The 17,270-nt window shown below is 37.0% G+C and overlaps 1 protein-coding gene across 4 annotated transcripts in view; it reads left to right on the forward strand.

Annotated features, from left to right (window-relative positions):
* Positions 1 to 17,270, forward strand: part of UGP2 (UDP-glucose pyrophosphorylase 2) — a 62,645-nt gene that overhangs the window by 4,629 nt on the left and 40,746 nt on the right. For all 4 annotated transcript variants that reach the window (XM_036262874.1, XM_036262873.1, XM_036262876.1 and 1 more), the window contains exons 2-3: positions 10,741 to 10,868; positions 11,712 to 11,819. In XM_036262874.1, coding sequence (XP_036118767.1) covers positions 10,755 to 10,868; positions 11,712 to 11,819 — 222 coding nt within the window. In that variant the 5' untranslated portion in view covers positions 10,741 to 10,754. The remainder of the gene's footprint in view (positions 1 to 10,740; positions 10,869 to 11,711; positions 11,820 to 17,270) is intronic.

A 17,270-nucleotide genomic window follows, 5' to 3' on the forward strand; every position in this document is an offset into this window, starting at 1 on the left:
CTGTCTGTGATATTACTTCTCAATTTGTTAGTTTTTTCCCCTTGAGGGGTGGTTCAGGGCCCCCAATTATTTTAAATAAATGTAAGTACTAACTGAGTGAGAAGGTGCTTCTTATTACTGTTGGCAGTACTAGGTGGTCAACAGCAACTGTGACTTTTGCCAGGTTTGTCATTCCGTGCCATTTGGGATTTTCCTTTCTTAAAATTTCTTATTGCTATGGGGTAATCTCCCTACATGACTGGAATCTTATAAATGATGCAGGGACTATTGTCATCTATCCAGCTAAGGCCATGTTATATGCTTATATGATAATATTAGAAGGACTTAAAAAAAAAACACAACTTTTAACAGACCATTATCTAAATTATATAAACATGTCTCTTACTGTTCTTAAATTGAGGTACTTTTCTTATACTTCAGGGCAAGCCATTTGAATATCTCTGTTAAATATTTGAGGCTTGTTAACTTTCACATTTGTTGGAATTCTCTTTTTATGACTTTTTTTGGTGATGCTTATTTGGTAGATGGCAGCTAGCCAGGGAGGATTAGCTGAGCTAATTATAACTGGAGGGGTCTCAGATAAATGCAGGGTTGAGAAACATTTTGGGCCAGGTTGTAGAAGTCAGACTTTGGCCTGGTTTTTCTCAAATCCTAAGACCAAATTTAGCCTGTTGCTGATTATTTAGAGGACTAGGATGCTTTTATCTCAGGGGCATTGTAGCATGGATTTGAGGCAGGACTAAAGATGGCAAAGCAATGGCTAAGGCACACTCATTTTTTTAAAGATGTGGCTTAGGATTCATTATGTTGTTAGAAAGTGAGGGATTTAGTTAAATTCAGAGTAGCAGTTATAAATGGAAAATGAAAAGAAACTCAAAATGAAGAGTTGAGCTGATGAAAACTTTGTTTTCCAATGTGTAAACATTGGAATGTGTATTGCCTTTGTTCTTGATAACCGGGTCTTTCTTCTATTAAGATGGATGATTTTCATTTGTGAAAGCCAACTGAGGGGAAAAAAATAAATTGACAAGGAGCATTAGAGAAATAAGAAATACTGGCTGGTACACTTCTCAGTAGTACCATTTAATATTCTGAAGATAATTTGAAAAATAACTTTAAGAGGAAATTACTCTGAGATGTTAATTTTTGGACAGTACATGTTTTCTTATAATATGGATTTATACACATTCTCTGTGTGTTATTTTTGTCTTCATAGACAGTTTTAGTAACTTTAATTAAAATAATAGGATAATTAATTTTATGCGAGGAACATTAGTTGGCCTAATAATGAAAATATTCTATAAAAGAATAACTATACTATAGTTTTCCACTTTCCACCAAGTTGTATCTGGTACTTTTTGTGGAAGTGTGATGAGTTCCTGGAAAGTCAGATATATCCATTATTGGAAAGTTAATATAAGCAAATATTTGAAAGTCAAAACAATTCAGGATTGTCTGTAAAAATGAATAATTAAGAGTTGACTATACTAACTTTCCATAATCTATTCCTTTTGATATCTAGTATTTATACCAGTGGAGAAAATTCCAGCAATATTAGAATAAAATTGTATGGCGGGGGGAGATCCTCTGAGGGTTTAGGATTTAGTGAATGAGGTAATTTACTTATCACCTTTTGATTGCTTAGGATCACTTCAGAAACGGGAATTTTTCTAAAGACCGATGTCCTTTTGACACAGCCTACAGTTTCTTTTCTAAAATATATTTAAACTTGGTATACTAGTGTTTGAATTGTGAACATCTTGGGTCATTTAATGGGTTGTTCAGGCACAATGAGTATTAGTTGAAACCATATGCCTTAAATCTCTAAAATCTACTACCAGGCATGCATCTTTTTATTAATAACTTATTAAATTATTTGAAAGTTGGCTTGCTAAGCTACTAAAAGAAAATTAAACTTTGTGTTTTTTTATTGGGCTCATGTGCGAGAATGGGGATAATACTTGGTTTGAAAGCTGTTTCCCAGTTCTCTTGATTGGTGATGCAGGCATCTCCTTTAGTTTGTTGCACAGTAATTGTCTAGGGCTCAAATTCTGCCTCTGCCAACAGTTCCATTGTTTATTTTTCTCATTCATTGCCAAATGAAATTGATTGTGCCCCCAAACCATTTGATAATTAAGGACTGTTTTTGAGAACCATGGAGAAACTGGCTATGTTGTCTTAGTTAACTTACATAAACAACAAAATGTTTCATTTTCCAAAATACTTCTAGATATTTGTTAATTTTTTGTATATAAATCATGAGAGTTCCTGTTTTCTTGTAATGTCATTTGTAGCTCAAAAAGTACTATTCATTGTATTCATGCACATGAAATAGTCATATTATGCTTAATCCACTTTTTAATTATTAGTCACGAAATTGTAAAAAATACTATTGTAGAGGACCCTCCCATTAACAATAGTACCACTTGTTCCTTGGCTATTAAGACCTGCGGATAAGGTGATTGGCATTTGTGTTTTTCTCTGGTTGCTGCCCTGGCAAAGGCTGATGTGATGTTTCCTTTATGTTATAACCCTGCCTAGAATTTTAAAGCTTCCTAAGCAAGAAAACAGAATAACACAACTCTATGTATTGTTTTGGATTCATTTATACCAATGGTAAAATGCTTAGCCTTGATAATAAAATATTTATAGAGTGCATAAAAGCTTTCTTCGATTTTTCATTGCCCAGAAAATAAACTAAATAGAAGGAAATGTTGAAGAGCATAAGGGAATGCTTTCTCTGATAGGTAGTTTTAACCTCACATAATAGACATAATTTGGTTTTTGTCAATTTTCATTTTGAGTTGGTGGCATACACCTGAAGTTGGTAAACCATGTAAATGCACTGTAACCAAGAAAGGGGAGACCTTCCAGATTGGAGAGAAGCGCACCAGGGAGCAGCAGGGTTTGGATTCCAGTTTAGCACTGCCACTGTGTCTTTAGGCAAGTCAGCACCCCTGACAACTCCAACCCCCCCACATTTCTTCTTCAAGATAAAGAAATTGGACTCACTCACTGACCTTAAAGCCTTTCAGAACTTAAAAGTTTAATCTAAGTACACATATATAAAATTACAGGGCAGGCCTGCCAAATAAGTTTTTGGTCCTTGTGGGTGATTTTATGTTGTATCCCTTTTTTCTCCTCTCAGCAAATGAGTGTGATGGGCTCCTTGGCATGCCTTCTTTCTTATCACCCAATAAATTTAATGCAAAGTGTTAACTAGTTGACACATTTCTTCTGAATGGTCTGTTTTTCAGAAGTGATTTTTCTGTTTTTTAGATTTTAAGAGCTACTTTGTTGTATGAGAGCAAGGTTATTCTAATTATTAATGCGAAGTCCAGTTTAGGTATAAATTCTTACAGTTAAAATTGTTTTTAAGTAAGCAATAGATGATTAGCAAAAATCTCAATTAGCAAGTGGCTCTGCACGTTCAGTGCTGGGAGTATTGGAACACTTTTCAAAGGCCTGGTACCATTTTGTTGTTGTTATCAAAAAGCTATTTTCTAATTCAAACTAAACCTAAATTTAATTGTGCAGTTTTGTTTAATCTCTAAAGTTAGTGAAAACATTTTTCTAACATTAATATAGGATAATAAAAAATTGAAAAGAAATTTAGAGGTCATTTTGTCTAGATTAGTTACCATTTTGGAATTTCTTTGACCACATTCCTGATACTTTACTAATAAATCAGCCTCTGCTTGAGAAGTACAGGATATAGTACATACTTTTCTTAGCCCTCCTTTCCCTATGACTGGATATGGCTCTTAAGGACTTTCTGTGGCCTTATCAGGCACTACCTTCATGAGACTGGACTCTATCTTCTATGTCTGTACCCAGCACATAACTATCATAATAGGCTGTTCCTCATTTACTTAATTAGCATTACTTGAGAATTTACTATGTCTCAAGCTCTGTTTTAGGTGGTAGGAACACAATAGTGAACAAAATAGAGATGATTTATTCTTATACAGAGTGTAATTTGTTGAGTAAGTAGACATTGAATATATTTTTTTAAAGTATGATGTTATAAAGGAGTGTTACAAGGATCTACCATGTGAGCATGTGATGGTCAACTTTGGTTAATTTAGAAAGATTTCTAGGAGGAGATTACATTTAAACTGAACTCCGACAAATGATATATTAGTGACTGTTTAAGCCACTAACATAAGAATTTAAGTCTTGGTCTCCAGTTTATTTACACATTATCAGGTGCCTGTACTGTGTGCCAGGTGCTAAGGTAGGTATTGGGAGAAAAAAGTTGAATAACAGAATATGGCTCGTGTCTTAAGGTATTGCAGACAGACATCTAAGCAAAGAATTAAAGTTTTGAGGGTGTTTGATATAGTGCAAATGGAGAAGTGATTAAAACCTTCACATAAGAGTTGTAGTAGAAAGGCAGGCCTCTTTGAATGTTCAGAAGCTATCATCTAGAACACTAGGACTGCCACTCCCCAAATAACAGAAGCTCAAGTCACAGAGTTTGAGCCTCTGGGGGCTGAGGGATCAGGTTTCCTGGAGGTTGGGATGATTCTCATGATTTTAGAATTCACACTAGGCTATTAACTTCTAATTTTTTCTCCTCGTTTCTGCCAACCCGTTTCTAAGTGTTGAATGACACTTGAGATGTGTGTTTGGAACAAACTTAGAATAGTTAGGATGCTTTTAATTTCATGGAGCAGAAAAATACCAACTTAGTGGCTTAAAAAATGAGCAACTTATATGAATCTTGAAGGATATCCCAGGGTTGGTTAATTCAGTACAAAGATTGTGTAAGTTTTTCCTTTCTTCTGCTCTCTTAAGCATATCTGTCTCATTCTTGGGTTAGCTTCCTTTATGGTCACTAAATGGCTGAAGAAACTGGAGGTGAGAGATGGACACATATGCATTATGTCTAGGGGTTGAAAAGGTACTATTTCTTCTCATGTATTTCTTAGTGAGGAACACCTTTCTCCAAAGTCCTTTGGCAAACTATCCTGATTGGCTTACTGACCAAAATCATATGTTTGATGCTTAAACCAATCACTGGGAAGGCTTTAAAATCTAGGCCTGGTGCCATCTTTTAAGCATATGGCCTTGGGGCAAAGAATAGGTGACAGAAAAGCATTGGGATAGGGAGAACAATGTGCATGGCTGCTACAAACATAGTAAGATGGAGTATAATCTATATCAGAGCTACTCAAAGCAATACTGGCAGCATTTACTTATTAGAAATGCATATTCTCCCCACTCCAGACCCATTGAGTCAGAATTTTTGGGAGCTTGCCCAGGGATCTGTGTTTTAACAAGCCCTCCAGGTGACTTGTATGCACATTAAAGTTTTAGAAGCACTACTGAGATGTCACAGAGTAGGAATTGCAGCCTTTAGGCCTTCTGCTTTAGCACTTTCATTAGCTTTGGCTACGCAGAAGGGTACTTCAACTTGGTTTTTATGACATGCCTGGCTAAGGAATTTGTACATGTTTCCCATTAAATGAAATCCCATCAAATGAGGAAGAGAAGTGGTATGATTGGGGTTGCAGCTTAGGGGGAACCAGTCCATTTTGCTTGGTACCACCAGATTAGAGTGACAGGTGGGCAGAATAGTTAGAAAGCTGTTTTCATTTTAACCAGGAGAGTAAAAATGAGAGGGGAATTAAGGTAGTAGCGGTGGAAATGGAAAGCAATTAATGTAATTGTGATTCAATTAAGAAGTATAGTATTGGGTTGGATATAATGTTCAGGGGAGAGGAAGGAAGAACCAATTGTAACTCTGAGATTTCGAGGTCACCTAGGGGGAGTAAGTAGGAGAATGTTGTTATTGCCATGGAGGGCAGGGAGATGAATTTAGACTATTTGAACATGTTGAGTTTGAGGTACCTAGTTGAGTATCCACATACAAAAGGTCTAGAAGACTATATAGGGAATGTGAGCCTGTTGCTCATGAAAAAGATCAGGATGAGATGAGAAGCACATATTTGGGGATTATTAATAAGGAGATTGGCAAGGGAAAAGTTGATGGGAAAATGTTCTGGGGGCAGAATATTAGGAAATTCAGGGAGTAGAAAATGAAAGAAAAAAATAATATGGAAATTGAGGTCTGGACTGAGATATGGAAGATGTAGGATAATATTGGGTAATGGAATCCAAAGAAGAAAAACTTTTCTAGGAGGAATACTCACAAATAGCTGAGTTTAAAGAACTGTAGTGTGTCACCAGAAGAGGATGGTTAGCTTTAACTGGCCATAAATGTGGTCAGTATGTATATGTCTTTCTTTATGGTTATTTCCGGTTGCTACTACGTTCTTGGAATTTTATATTTAATTGGATCGATCACAAGGCATTTCCTGGTTTAAGATGAAGTGAGCTCTCCAATTATCTAACTTTGAGTACATCTCACTGTGGGTTTCCAAGGAAGGTTGGGACTGTTCAGAGATAATGAATGGTTGGCTGTGGCCTGGAGAGCGCTTCTCACCCTCTTTGTTGCTCTTGGTGTTCTTTCATCAGCCTTTTGGCCTTTGCTTTGTGAAGCTTGCCTTCTACTTTGGAATGTGAAGTTGTTTTATTTGTCCCAGTATCATGTTAGGGAAGGTTGTTATGTGTATTTCTTAGCTGCTGAAATGGATGAAATGAAATATCTGATGAATTAAAAAATGAAACAAATCACTTGTTAGATTGAATGTCTCCTACCTCTTGATTTGTTGCTTTTTCTTCTCCTCCTTTTTGTTGTTGTTGGCTTCAATTGAGTAGAAGAAAGTCTATGATGTGGAAATTTTAGTTCTTATGAACAAGGAAGAATTAGGAAATTGAGATGGGGGGAAATTTGTGAAATAAAGTTAACTGCCTATTCTATGGCAAATTGACTACATTGTAATTAAGGCAACCAAGACAATTCTAGTAAACCCAGTTTTTTATGTGGTAGGGACTTTCTTTCTTTTTTTTTTTTTTTTTATCTCTTTGAGTATAAGAAGACATTCTGATAGAAATGCTTTGGGAGGAGAATGTTATTTAGGGATTTTTATGCCATGATTAAAGAGCTTGACTAGGAGGAAAAAATGAGCAAGATATGTGTTGGGCTTGGGGCTCAGCATAAACTGGCTTTGTTCCTGGGTTCCATAAAGACTGCTCTGAGACCTTGGATAAGTCATTTAACTATTTCAACTTGTTTTTTCTATCTAAAATGTTGAGAGTAGATTAAATGCTCCCTCTAATCTTTAAAAATGTTTTTATTTATGACTGAGGTAATGAAATGTTTGATTCCTAATCTACTCTGTCTAAGGGCAAGGAGAATCAATTCTCTATTGCTAGGAAATGAGAGACAAAACATTTTAGGAGGTTAGAAGTCTTGCATTATTCAGGGGATTCTTTAATTGACCTTACATTAGAAACTCAGCTGTCATTGCCAGAAGTGTAACCTGAGAAAGTTTCTAATGTTTGTACTTCTTTTCCTACGAAAAATTCCAGACCTTTCTTAAAAAATTCAGTATGGATAAGGTCACTAGAAAGAGAAATGGTTTATAGCTGTGTGCCTCCTAGCTATGCAAGATAGAGTCTCTTGCCCTGACTGGTTTGGTGTGGTGGTTAGAGTGTCTGCCTGCGGACCTAAGGGTCTTGGGTTTGATTCCTGCTGAAGGGCACATGCCTAGGTTGCAGGTTTGATCCCCGTCAGGGTTGGGGTCGGGAAGGCAGCCAGTTGATGTGCCTCTCTCTCATTGATGTTTCTCTCTCTTCCCCTCTCCTTCCAGTCTATCTAAAAATCAATGAAAAAACATCCTTGGGTGAGGATTAACGCCAACAACAAAAAGATAGACACTCTTCTTGATTAAGTACACTTATTCTTTATTCTTGAATATTCTTTATTCCTTAAAAGCCCTTCCTTATTCTCTAGTCACTTAAAAATAGAACTTCACAGTTGCACTTTCCTCAGGAAGAGGAGGAGGAAATAGCTATAGAATGGCATGGAAGAAGTGATAGTTGTGTTGTAATGTTCTTTGGTTGTGTAAGCTGTTCATATTTGTAGAGGGGATAGAAGGAATACAAATTGTTCTTTGTTTACATCTGGTGCTGTGTCATACAAATGGGAGGACTAAAAGGGCTATTTGTCACAACTCACGTTTGAATTTTGGTCTGTTTTTTTTGCATAGTGTTTGAAGGCTGGACCTGCTGCAGCTGGCAAAGATCATGTATAATATTAAATGTGAGCCTTTCCATCAGCCTGCTTAGCTTGGCTTGATAGGGAGGATGTGTCATGGGTTCTGTGCATTTTGGCCCTAAGTTGTGTATGTTGATATGCTGTTGTTCTGCAGAGTCTCTAAAGTTTGGTGTGGGTTTTGTTTTGTTTTTTGGACTGTTCTCATGTAAACAAATCTCAGACAGCTACTAGAGTTATTTTTAAACTTAGCAGTTACATTTAGTTTTATCTCATTTTGGCATTTGCCCAGACTATAAGTAAGTTAAATGTTTCCATCACTATATTTTTTCGGAATGTGACTGAATGTTGGCCTTCATGATCTAACTTCAACAACAAAGTGGCATGTCTGTAGATGTCTTTGAGTCTAATGAAACCAAAACCAAAAAACCCCAACTTATTTTTAAAATCATTATATAGTAATTTCTTGGTCTGTTTAATCAATCTGTGACACAGTATTCATGTGTTCTTTAATTTAGAGGTTTTATATTTAGTAGATTTTTCTTCCGAACTATTTTCTAAACATTAATATGGGAGCTGGCTTACAAATTGGGGAAGAGATAGCCTAGGTATACATGGGGTGACAGGGTGGAGGACTTAACCTGTGACAGATTGTAAATTATAAGTAATTTAGCCAAGGGATGGATATGTGTAGTTGATGTCACATTAACTTTAGTTTCAAATGTTCTGGAGGAGTGTTTAGTTACCTTTCATAGTTATAAAAACATGCTCATCCATTGTCATGAGTTTTTATAGATTATATCAAATTGCTACTTACTAGTTGAAACATATCTTTAGGTTGTTTATGTAACACACACATATGTGTTTCTTTCTTTTTTTTTCATCCTCACCCGAGGACATTTTTCCATTTTTTGTTCAGCTAGAGTGGGAGGGAGAGAGAGTGAGAGAGAAACATCGACGTGAAAGGGACACATTGAGTGGTTGCCACCCGCACAACCCAACCAGGGCCAGGGACAAACTGCAACCGAGGTACGTGCCCTTAGTGGGAACCGAAGCCGGGCCTCTCCGGACCGCAGGCCGACTCTAACCACTGAGCCAAACCAGCCAGGGCCACATATGTGTTTCTTATGGGTTTTTTTGTTTTTGTTTTTTAGCTCACAAAGACCTTATTTATGAACCACAGTTTGGGTCACTTTGGTAGTTTTACTGGAGTCCATAAATTTAGTTGTGTTGTGATTTATGCCTGTAAAAAGAACCAGTTAGAAAATGACTATTTTAGGATTAGATTGTGTGCTCTCACCAAATTTTCCTTTTTTTTCCCTCTTGGATTTTAATATGATGGAAAATGTGTATAAAAGATTTTTGAAGAGCTACGTTAAATATCTCATTTGTTAACATTTTTAGATATTAGGGACAGGGAGAGGTTTTCTATATTAAGTATATTGCCTCAGGAGTTAACATAATATACTAACTTCTGCTCTCAAAATATTTATTATGTTGGCTTTAATTCTGTTTTAAATGTTTCCTTCTGCCCAGATAACAAGTAAAAGAATATATGATATGTGAAATGTGATTCTGCTAAATTAACCAACATTTGTAGAACTAATTAGTTATCAAAAAATGTTTGAACATAATCTTCACAAATGCATTTATAAATAAGATTGAGTTAGGTATTGAGGATAAAGGGGGAGGTGAACAATAATCTGTTTGTCACTTATAAGAAGTAGATGGGGTAATTCCTATCTGGTTACTTAAGTGTATAAAACATCTGTATTGGCATTTTTCTCCCAAGGTACTTGGGCCTGGGATTTTTTTTCCTGTATTTTTTTACTTTTGTTTTTATCTAAAAGGCATTTCTGTTACCTTTAGCAAGATCCATCTGTCACAGAGATGCTCAGCTTTGCCAAAAGCCCTGATAGTCTTGTCTGACACAGATAAGTAATGAAAAATCTTGGCTGAAATTGAGAACCAGAGTGGGGAAGAAAGCAGCGCTGTGCCCTTCTCTTTTTAAAGTTAAATTTTTGATGCCAGGGAAGTAGAGGCACCTTGAAATGGCCATTATCTATCTCTCAAGGGGTTTCTCTAGGAAGAATATGAAACTGGAGTAGCTCTCCTTCTAAAATGGAAAGGATTCCTTAAATTTTTTATCTGACCTGGAGGAGGAAGGAGTCTTTTGCTTCTGCAAAATTGCTAGACGCCTTTAGTTATCTTATGATGCAACAGTTCCCTAAGGGCATGTTCCATAAAACATACCCTTATTAACATTATTCTAATTTTGATTTTACTGCAACTTAATGGCTAGGAGGGAAAGAAACATCAGTAGAGATGAATAAAGATTAATCCTTTTACTTCTACCTGCCCCATCTTCCCAAAGTGTTTAGTGTTTCAGATATACTAGTGAAGCATAGAGATGTACCAAATAGTCAGATTTGAGCACATGTGATTATATAGTCCTAACTAGTTGACAATACTGAAAATCTGTGAGAGGATGATGAGACTAGAGGATTGAGCCCTTTTCATTAGCTGGAACACCAAAAATGAATTAGCTATAGCTTGCCAGCGGTTTGAATGGGTATCTTGTTTTACAGTTGGTGGTTTTATATTTTTGTTTTAAGATCTTACCAAAGCAATGTCTCAAGGTGGCGCTTCTCAGTTCCAAGAGGTCATTCGACAAGAGCTAGAATTATCTGTGAAGAAGGAACTAGAAAAAATACTCATCACAGCACCATCACCTGAGTTTGAGGTAAGGACTCTACAATGTTTTGCTTTCATTCATCTGCATGCTGAGTTGCTATTGCTGTTGCTGATCATCCAGTTTAAAATAAGCACAATATGTAATGAGAACATACAAAAAAATTAGGATTACTTAACAATTAAGGATTTTCAATATTTGGCCATTGTAAAACCATTGTCTTTTTATTTTTTAATTCTAGGAAGTTTTTAGAGTCTAAAACAATCAGAGCAAAGTTACACTTTATTTATGCTGTGTTTTGATAACATTGGGTGGAGAAATGAATGCCAATGTTTAGTTAGAATTGTGAGAAGTTAGTTTATGAACCATATATCCTAAATGCCTTTTCCAAAGAGCTAATTCTAATAGAACTATGCTACTTGTCAGCTATACTAGAGGTCCCACAATAGGCAGGTATTTACTTTTCGACTTATAAATCAATAGATCATCCTTTTCAATTTACAAATTTCAATTTGTATTTAATGTTTTGAGGTTAGTTGTGTTTTGTTCCTTTTTGTTCTTTTGGTAAAGATTTATTTTCACTTAAAAGAAGCTGAGAAAGATATTGGTGAATAAATATAGAGAACCATTTGGAATTCCCGTGGACCAAATGGTGTATAGATTATATGATACTAGTGGGAGGTGGGGAGGATAGATTATTTGCTTGTATTCCTTTAGGTGTGGTTCCTATTAACTTTTTCTTCCTCTTTAGTTTTAAATTTGGGTATAAAAAAAGACTCCATGTTCTAATAGCATAATAATCTCATTGAAAGGTATTTTAAGTGTATAATATGCATCTGTTTTTATTAAATAGTAAATATTCTGCTACTGTAACAATGATTTCTGTTTTCATAGCACACTAAAAAAGATCTGGATGGATTTCGTAAGCTGTTTCATAGATTTTTGCAAGAAAAGGGACCTTCTGTGGATTGGGGGAAAATCCAGAGACCTCCAGAAGATTCGGTAAGTTTTAGATAATATTTAGGAAAATTTAAGGTAATTTAGGACATTAACAATATATTAACTTTGGGGATAGAATAGTCTAGGGTCCTATAGAAACTGTCATTCAGACACAGGAATATTGCTTTGCATCTACTGTTCCCTCATGATGAAACTACAAAGATAGCCTTCTACCATTTTCCCTCTGTTAGACCCATCTTTCCAGTTCTAGAGAAGACTAATGAAAGTCTAATCTCTCTTTAATACTACCTCATAACTTAACATCCATGACTATGAGGCAATTCTTTGGAAAAGTACCAAACGCACAATAAGGCTCCATGTATGTTCTTTTCTTCCTTGTCTCTCCCAAACTATCTGATTTCTTATTGTCTGTAGGGACATGTACAGATGCTAAGTCAGCTGCTTAAAGCCCTCCCCATGCTTTCAATCCAAATAACCATATTTCCCCTGCCTGACTTACATGAACCAACCCAGCAGTTCCTTCTCACACATTGTATTTCTAGACTTCTGTGTATGTTGTTGCCTTGGAAAGCTCTGGTCTCTTTCCCTATCAAAATCTTGCTTATTCTTTGAGGTTTGGTCCAAATGCCCCCACCTCTATCATCAGCCCTGAAGAGAAAGCAGCACTGAAGAGGTGTAGTGCAGTAATATCAGAGGTTCAAATCCTACCTCTGTTGCTTATAAACTTTGTGTAGAATGAGAACAATACCAAGTGCTTTGTGTTCTTCACAGGATTGTTATAAGACTTTGTTAAGAAACATAAACTCTGAAGCATTTTGCAGATGTTAATGGTTATTTCTACCATCATGTGGCACTTAGCTGGCCTAATTAGTATTAGATGTTTGTATGCTTGTGTTGTCTTCATGCTAGTCTATGAGACCAGGGGACTATGTTTCCTGATCTAACATTTGTTGAATGGATGATTTAAATGAAGCGATTGTCTAGAGGGGAGACCAAGACAGTGGCATAGGAGGACACTGAACTCACCCCCTCCCGAGAGAACACATCTAATGTACATCTACATTTAGAGCAGTTCCTCCTGAAAGACATCTGAGAGCTGATTGAACAGCTTCTGCACAACAAACGAGAGAGAGAGAGAGAGAGAGAGAGAGAGAGAGAGAGAGAGAGACTGAGACCGCATAGAGAAGTTTGGGGAACTGCGAGAGTTCTCAGGAGCTAAGGGAACTATCCAGGAACACCATTGTTTATGTTTCTCTGCACTTGGATAGCAGGTAGGAGATCCGTCTAGGCCTGCAAGGCCACTGTAGCATATCCCTAGCCACCCCTTACAGAGCTAGATCCAACAGGAATAGGAGGGTACCAGAGCATGTATACAAGGGGCTCCTCCACCCAGAGATTGATTCAGCAGATATGGCTGAATCATGCACATGGGACTCCCTCGCATGGAGAAAGTGTGGTGATAACAAATGCTGTGGACCTGCAGGCAGGGCTGCGCCATCCAGAGAAAGGGCAGAGATAGTGGAACACTGTTCATGCACATGTGAGGTTACCTTGCCAAAGGAGTATAGAGCTAGCAAAGTGTAGCAGTATGCGCACATAGGGCTGCCCTATCCAGAGAAAATTTGGAGCTAGGAGGACATTGTGAGGCAAACATGCAGAGTACCTCAGCCAGACCTGGCTCAGGCTGCAGACATTTATTTTTTATTTTATTTATTTATTTATTTTTTTAATCCTCACCCAAGGACATTTTTCCATCTTTTGTTCAGGTAGAGTGGGAGGGAGAGAGAGAACCAGAGAGAGAGAGAGAGAGAGAGAGAAACATCGATGTGAAAGGAACACATCGAGTGGCTGCCACCCGCACGACTGACCAGAGCCGGGGACAAACTGCAACCGAGGTACATGCCCTTAGTGGGAACCGAACCCGGGTCTCTCAGGACCGCAGGCCGATGCTTTAACCACTGAGCCAAACCGGCCAGGGCCAGGCTGCAGACATTTAAAGCAAAGGACATACTATGTGCACCCTGGGAATCCCTACTCAGATCAGAAGAGCAGAGAAACACATACATACCAGGCTGCCCACACAGAACCCACTCCTTCTGGCCTGGCAATGTATCAGGTACCCACCCCAACTATAAGTGACCTGCCAAAACCATCTGACATGGTCTTCACAGAGATGAATTTTTCAAAATTGGAAGAGGTAACTATTTCATCTAACTCAAAAGATCAGACACAAAAAATCAAACAAAATAGGTATACAGGAAAATCAGCACCAATGAAGGAACATGAAAAATTCTGGAGAAAAACTCTAATGAAATGGAGATAAGTAATTTGTCCAATAAAGAATTAAAAGAAACACTCATAAGGATGCTTAACAGACTTTAAAATAGAATAGAGGAACTCAGAGAGCACTTCAACAAACAGAAAATGTAGTAAAGAACCAATAAGAAATGAAGAATACAATAACTGAAATGAAGAATACATCAGAAGGATTTGACAACAGATTAGTTAGTAGACAAGAACAGATTAGTAATCTGGAAGGCAGAATAGTGGAAATCACCCAATCAGCATAGCAACATGAAAAACAGAATTTTAAAAAATGAGGATAGTATAAGGGACCTCTGGGATAACATGACGTGCTCTAACATTCACATTATAGGGATTCCAAAAGAAGAAGAGAGAAGGGAGCAAGAGAGTATATTTGAAGAAATAATGACAGAAAACTTTCCTCATCTGTGGAAGGAAATAGATATCTTGGTCCAGGAAGTACAGAGAGTTCCAAACAAGATAAATCCAAAGAAGCCCACATCAAGACATACTGTAATTAAAATGGCAAAAGTTAAGGATAAATAAGCAAGAATGAAACAACAAGTCACATAAAAGGGCCTGCTATAAATATATATGGATATATATGAACCTTGTGGTAACCAAGTGCAAAAAAACTACAAAAAATACACAAAAAAGAAAGAGAAAGGAACCCAATTAAAATGCTAGGGAAAAAAGAAAAAAGAAAACAACAACAAAAACTAAGAAAAACCAGCAAATCAAAGGGAAAGAAATCAAGAGAAGAAAGGAACAGAGGAGCAACAAAAACAACCTAAAAACAGTTAACATAATGGCAATAAGCACATACCTGTAATTATTATTTTAAAAGTAAATGGACTAAAGGCTCCAGTCAAAAGACATAAAGTAGCAGAATGGGTAAAAAACCCCAATACCCCAATCTATATACTACCTACAAGAGACACAATTTAGATTGAAAGACAGACATAGACAAAGTGAAGGAATGGAAATTTCATGAAAGCTCAGGCAACATTACTCATATCTGACAAAATAGATTTTATTTTTTTTAATTTATTTATTTTTATTTATTGATTTTAGAGAGAGAGAGGAAGGGAGAGGGAGAGATAGAAACATCAATGACAGAGAACATCGATTGGCTCCTGCATGTCCCCCACTGGGGATCGGGCCTACAACCTGGGCATGTGCCCTGACCGGGAATCAAACCAGCGACTTCTTGGTGCATGGGTTGACACTTAACCACTGACCCACACCGGCCAGGCTGACAAAATAGATTTTCAAAACAAAGAATGTAAAAAGAAGCAAAGGATGTTAGATAATGATTAAGGGGGTCAATCCAAGAAAGGGATATAACAGTTGTAAATATGTACCCAATGTAGGAGCACCCAGGTATATAAAGCAAATACTAATGGATGTAAATGCAGAAATTAATAGCACTACAGTTGGGGATGTTAACACTCCACTTACCTCAATGGATAGATTATTTAGGCCGAAAATAAATAAGGAAATAATGGCCTTAAATGCTACATTAGACCAATTTGACTTAACAGACATTTAGAGGACATTTTATCCTAAAACTTTAGATTTTACATTTTTAGCAAGTGCACATGGAACTTTTTGCAGCATGAACCACATATTCGGTTACGAAACAAGCCGCAATAAATAAAGATTGAAATTATATCAAGCATATTTTCTGAACACAGTGGCATCAAACTAGAAATTATCAACAGGAAGAAAACTGGAAAAAACAGAAATATATGGAGATTAAAAAACATGCTACTAAAAAAATAGGATCAAAGAGGAAATCAAAAACTACCTTGACCCCTGGCTGGTTTGGCTTAGCAGTAGAGCATCGGCCCATAGACTAAAGAGTTTCGGGTTTGATTCTGGTCAAGGGCACATACCTCGGTTGTGCACCAGTCCCTGGCCTTGGTCGGGGGTCGTGTGGGAGGCAACCAATCGATGTGTCTCTCTCACATTGATGTTTTTCTCTCTCTATCTGAAGATAAAATGGAAAAAAAGTATCCTCAGGTGAAGATTAAAAAAAAAAAAACTACCTTGAGACAAATGAAAATGAAAACACAACTTTACAAAATGTATGGGATACAGCAAAAGCAATCATAAGAAGAAATTTCATAGCTATACAGGCGTACCTCAAGAAGCAGGAATAATCCCAAATAAACAATCTAACTTTGCACCTAAAGGAACTAGAAAAAGAAGAACACATAAAACCCAAAGTAAGTAGGAGGAAGGAAATAAAGATCAGAGCAGAAACAAACAAAATAGAGACTAGAAAAACAATACAAAATATAAATGAAATTAAGAGCTGGTTGTTTGAAGGGATAAATGAAATTGACAAACTTCTAATCTAGCAAGGCTCATCAAGAAAAAAAAGAGAGTCCAAATAAGTAAAATCAGAAATGAAAGAGGAGAGCTCAAAGCCAACACTGCAGAAATACAAAGCTCTATTAAAGAATATGTGAACAATTATATGCCAACAAATTGGACAATCTAGTAGAAATGGATACATTTCTAGAAATATAACCTTTCAAGACAAAACCAGGAAGAGAATATTTGTTTGTTTGTTAATCATCACCTGAGGATATTTTTCCATTAATTTTTAGGGAGGGGGAGGAGAGAGAGAAAAAGAGGAAGGGAGGAAGGGAGGAAGGAAGGAAACATTGATGTGAGAGAAAGACATCGATTGGTTGCCTCCTACATGACCCTGAACAGGGCTGGGATTGAACCTGCAACCCAGGTACATGCCCTTGACCAAGAATCAAACCTGCAACCCTTTGGTCTGTGGGCGATGCTCTAACCGCTGAGCCGAACAATCCAGGGCAGGAAGAGAATCTTTTTTTTTTTTTTGGTATGTGCCCTTAGCGGGAACCGAACCCCGGTCTCTGTGGTCTGCAGGCCGACGCTCCAACCGCTGAGCCGAACCGGCCAGGGCAGGAAGGGAATCTTAACAGACCAATTACTAGCAATGAAATTGAAGCAGTAATCAATAAACTTCCAACAAACAAAAGCCCAGATGGCTTTACAGATGAATTCTACCAAATATTTAATGAAGAATTAGTACCTCTCTGCAAACTATTTCAAAATATTGAAGAGGAAGGAATTCTTCCAAACTTATTCTATGAGGTCAGCGTTATCCTGATGTCCAAACCAAAGATACTACAAAAGAGAAAATTA

The sequence above is a fragment of the Molossus molossus genome, unplaced genomic scaffold, assembly GCF_014108415.1.
Source record: "Molossus molossus isolate mMolMol1 unplaced genomic scaffold, mMolMol1.p scaffold_m16_p_15, whole genome shotgun sequence".
NCBI classification, from domain to species: Eukaryota; Metazoa; Chordata; class Mammalia; order Chiroptera; family Molossidae; genus Molossus; species Molossus molossus.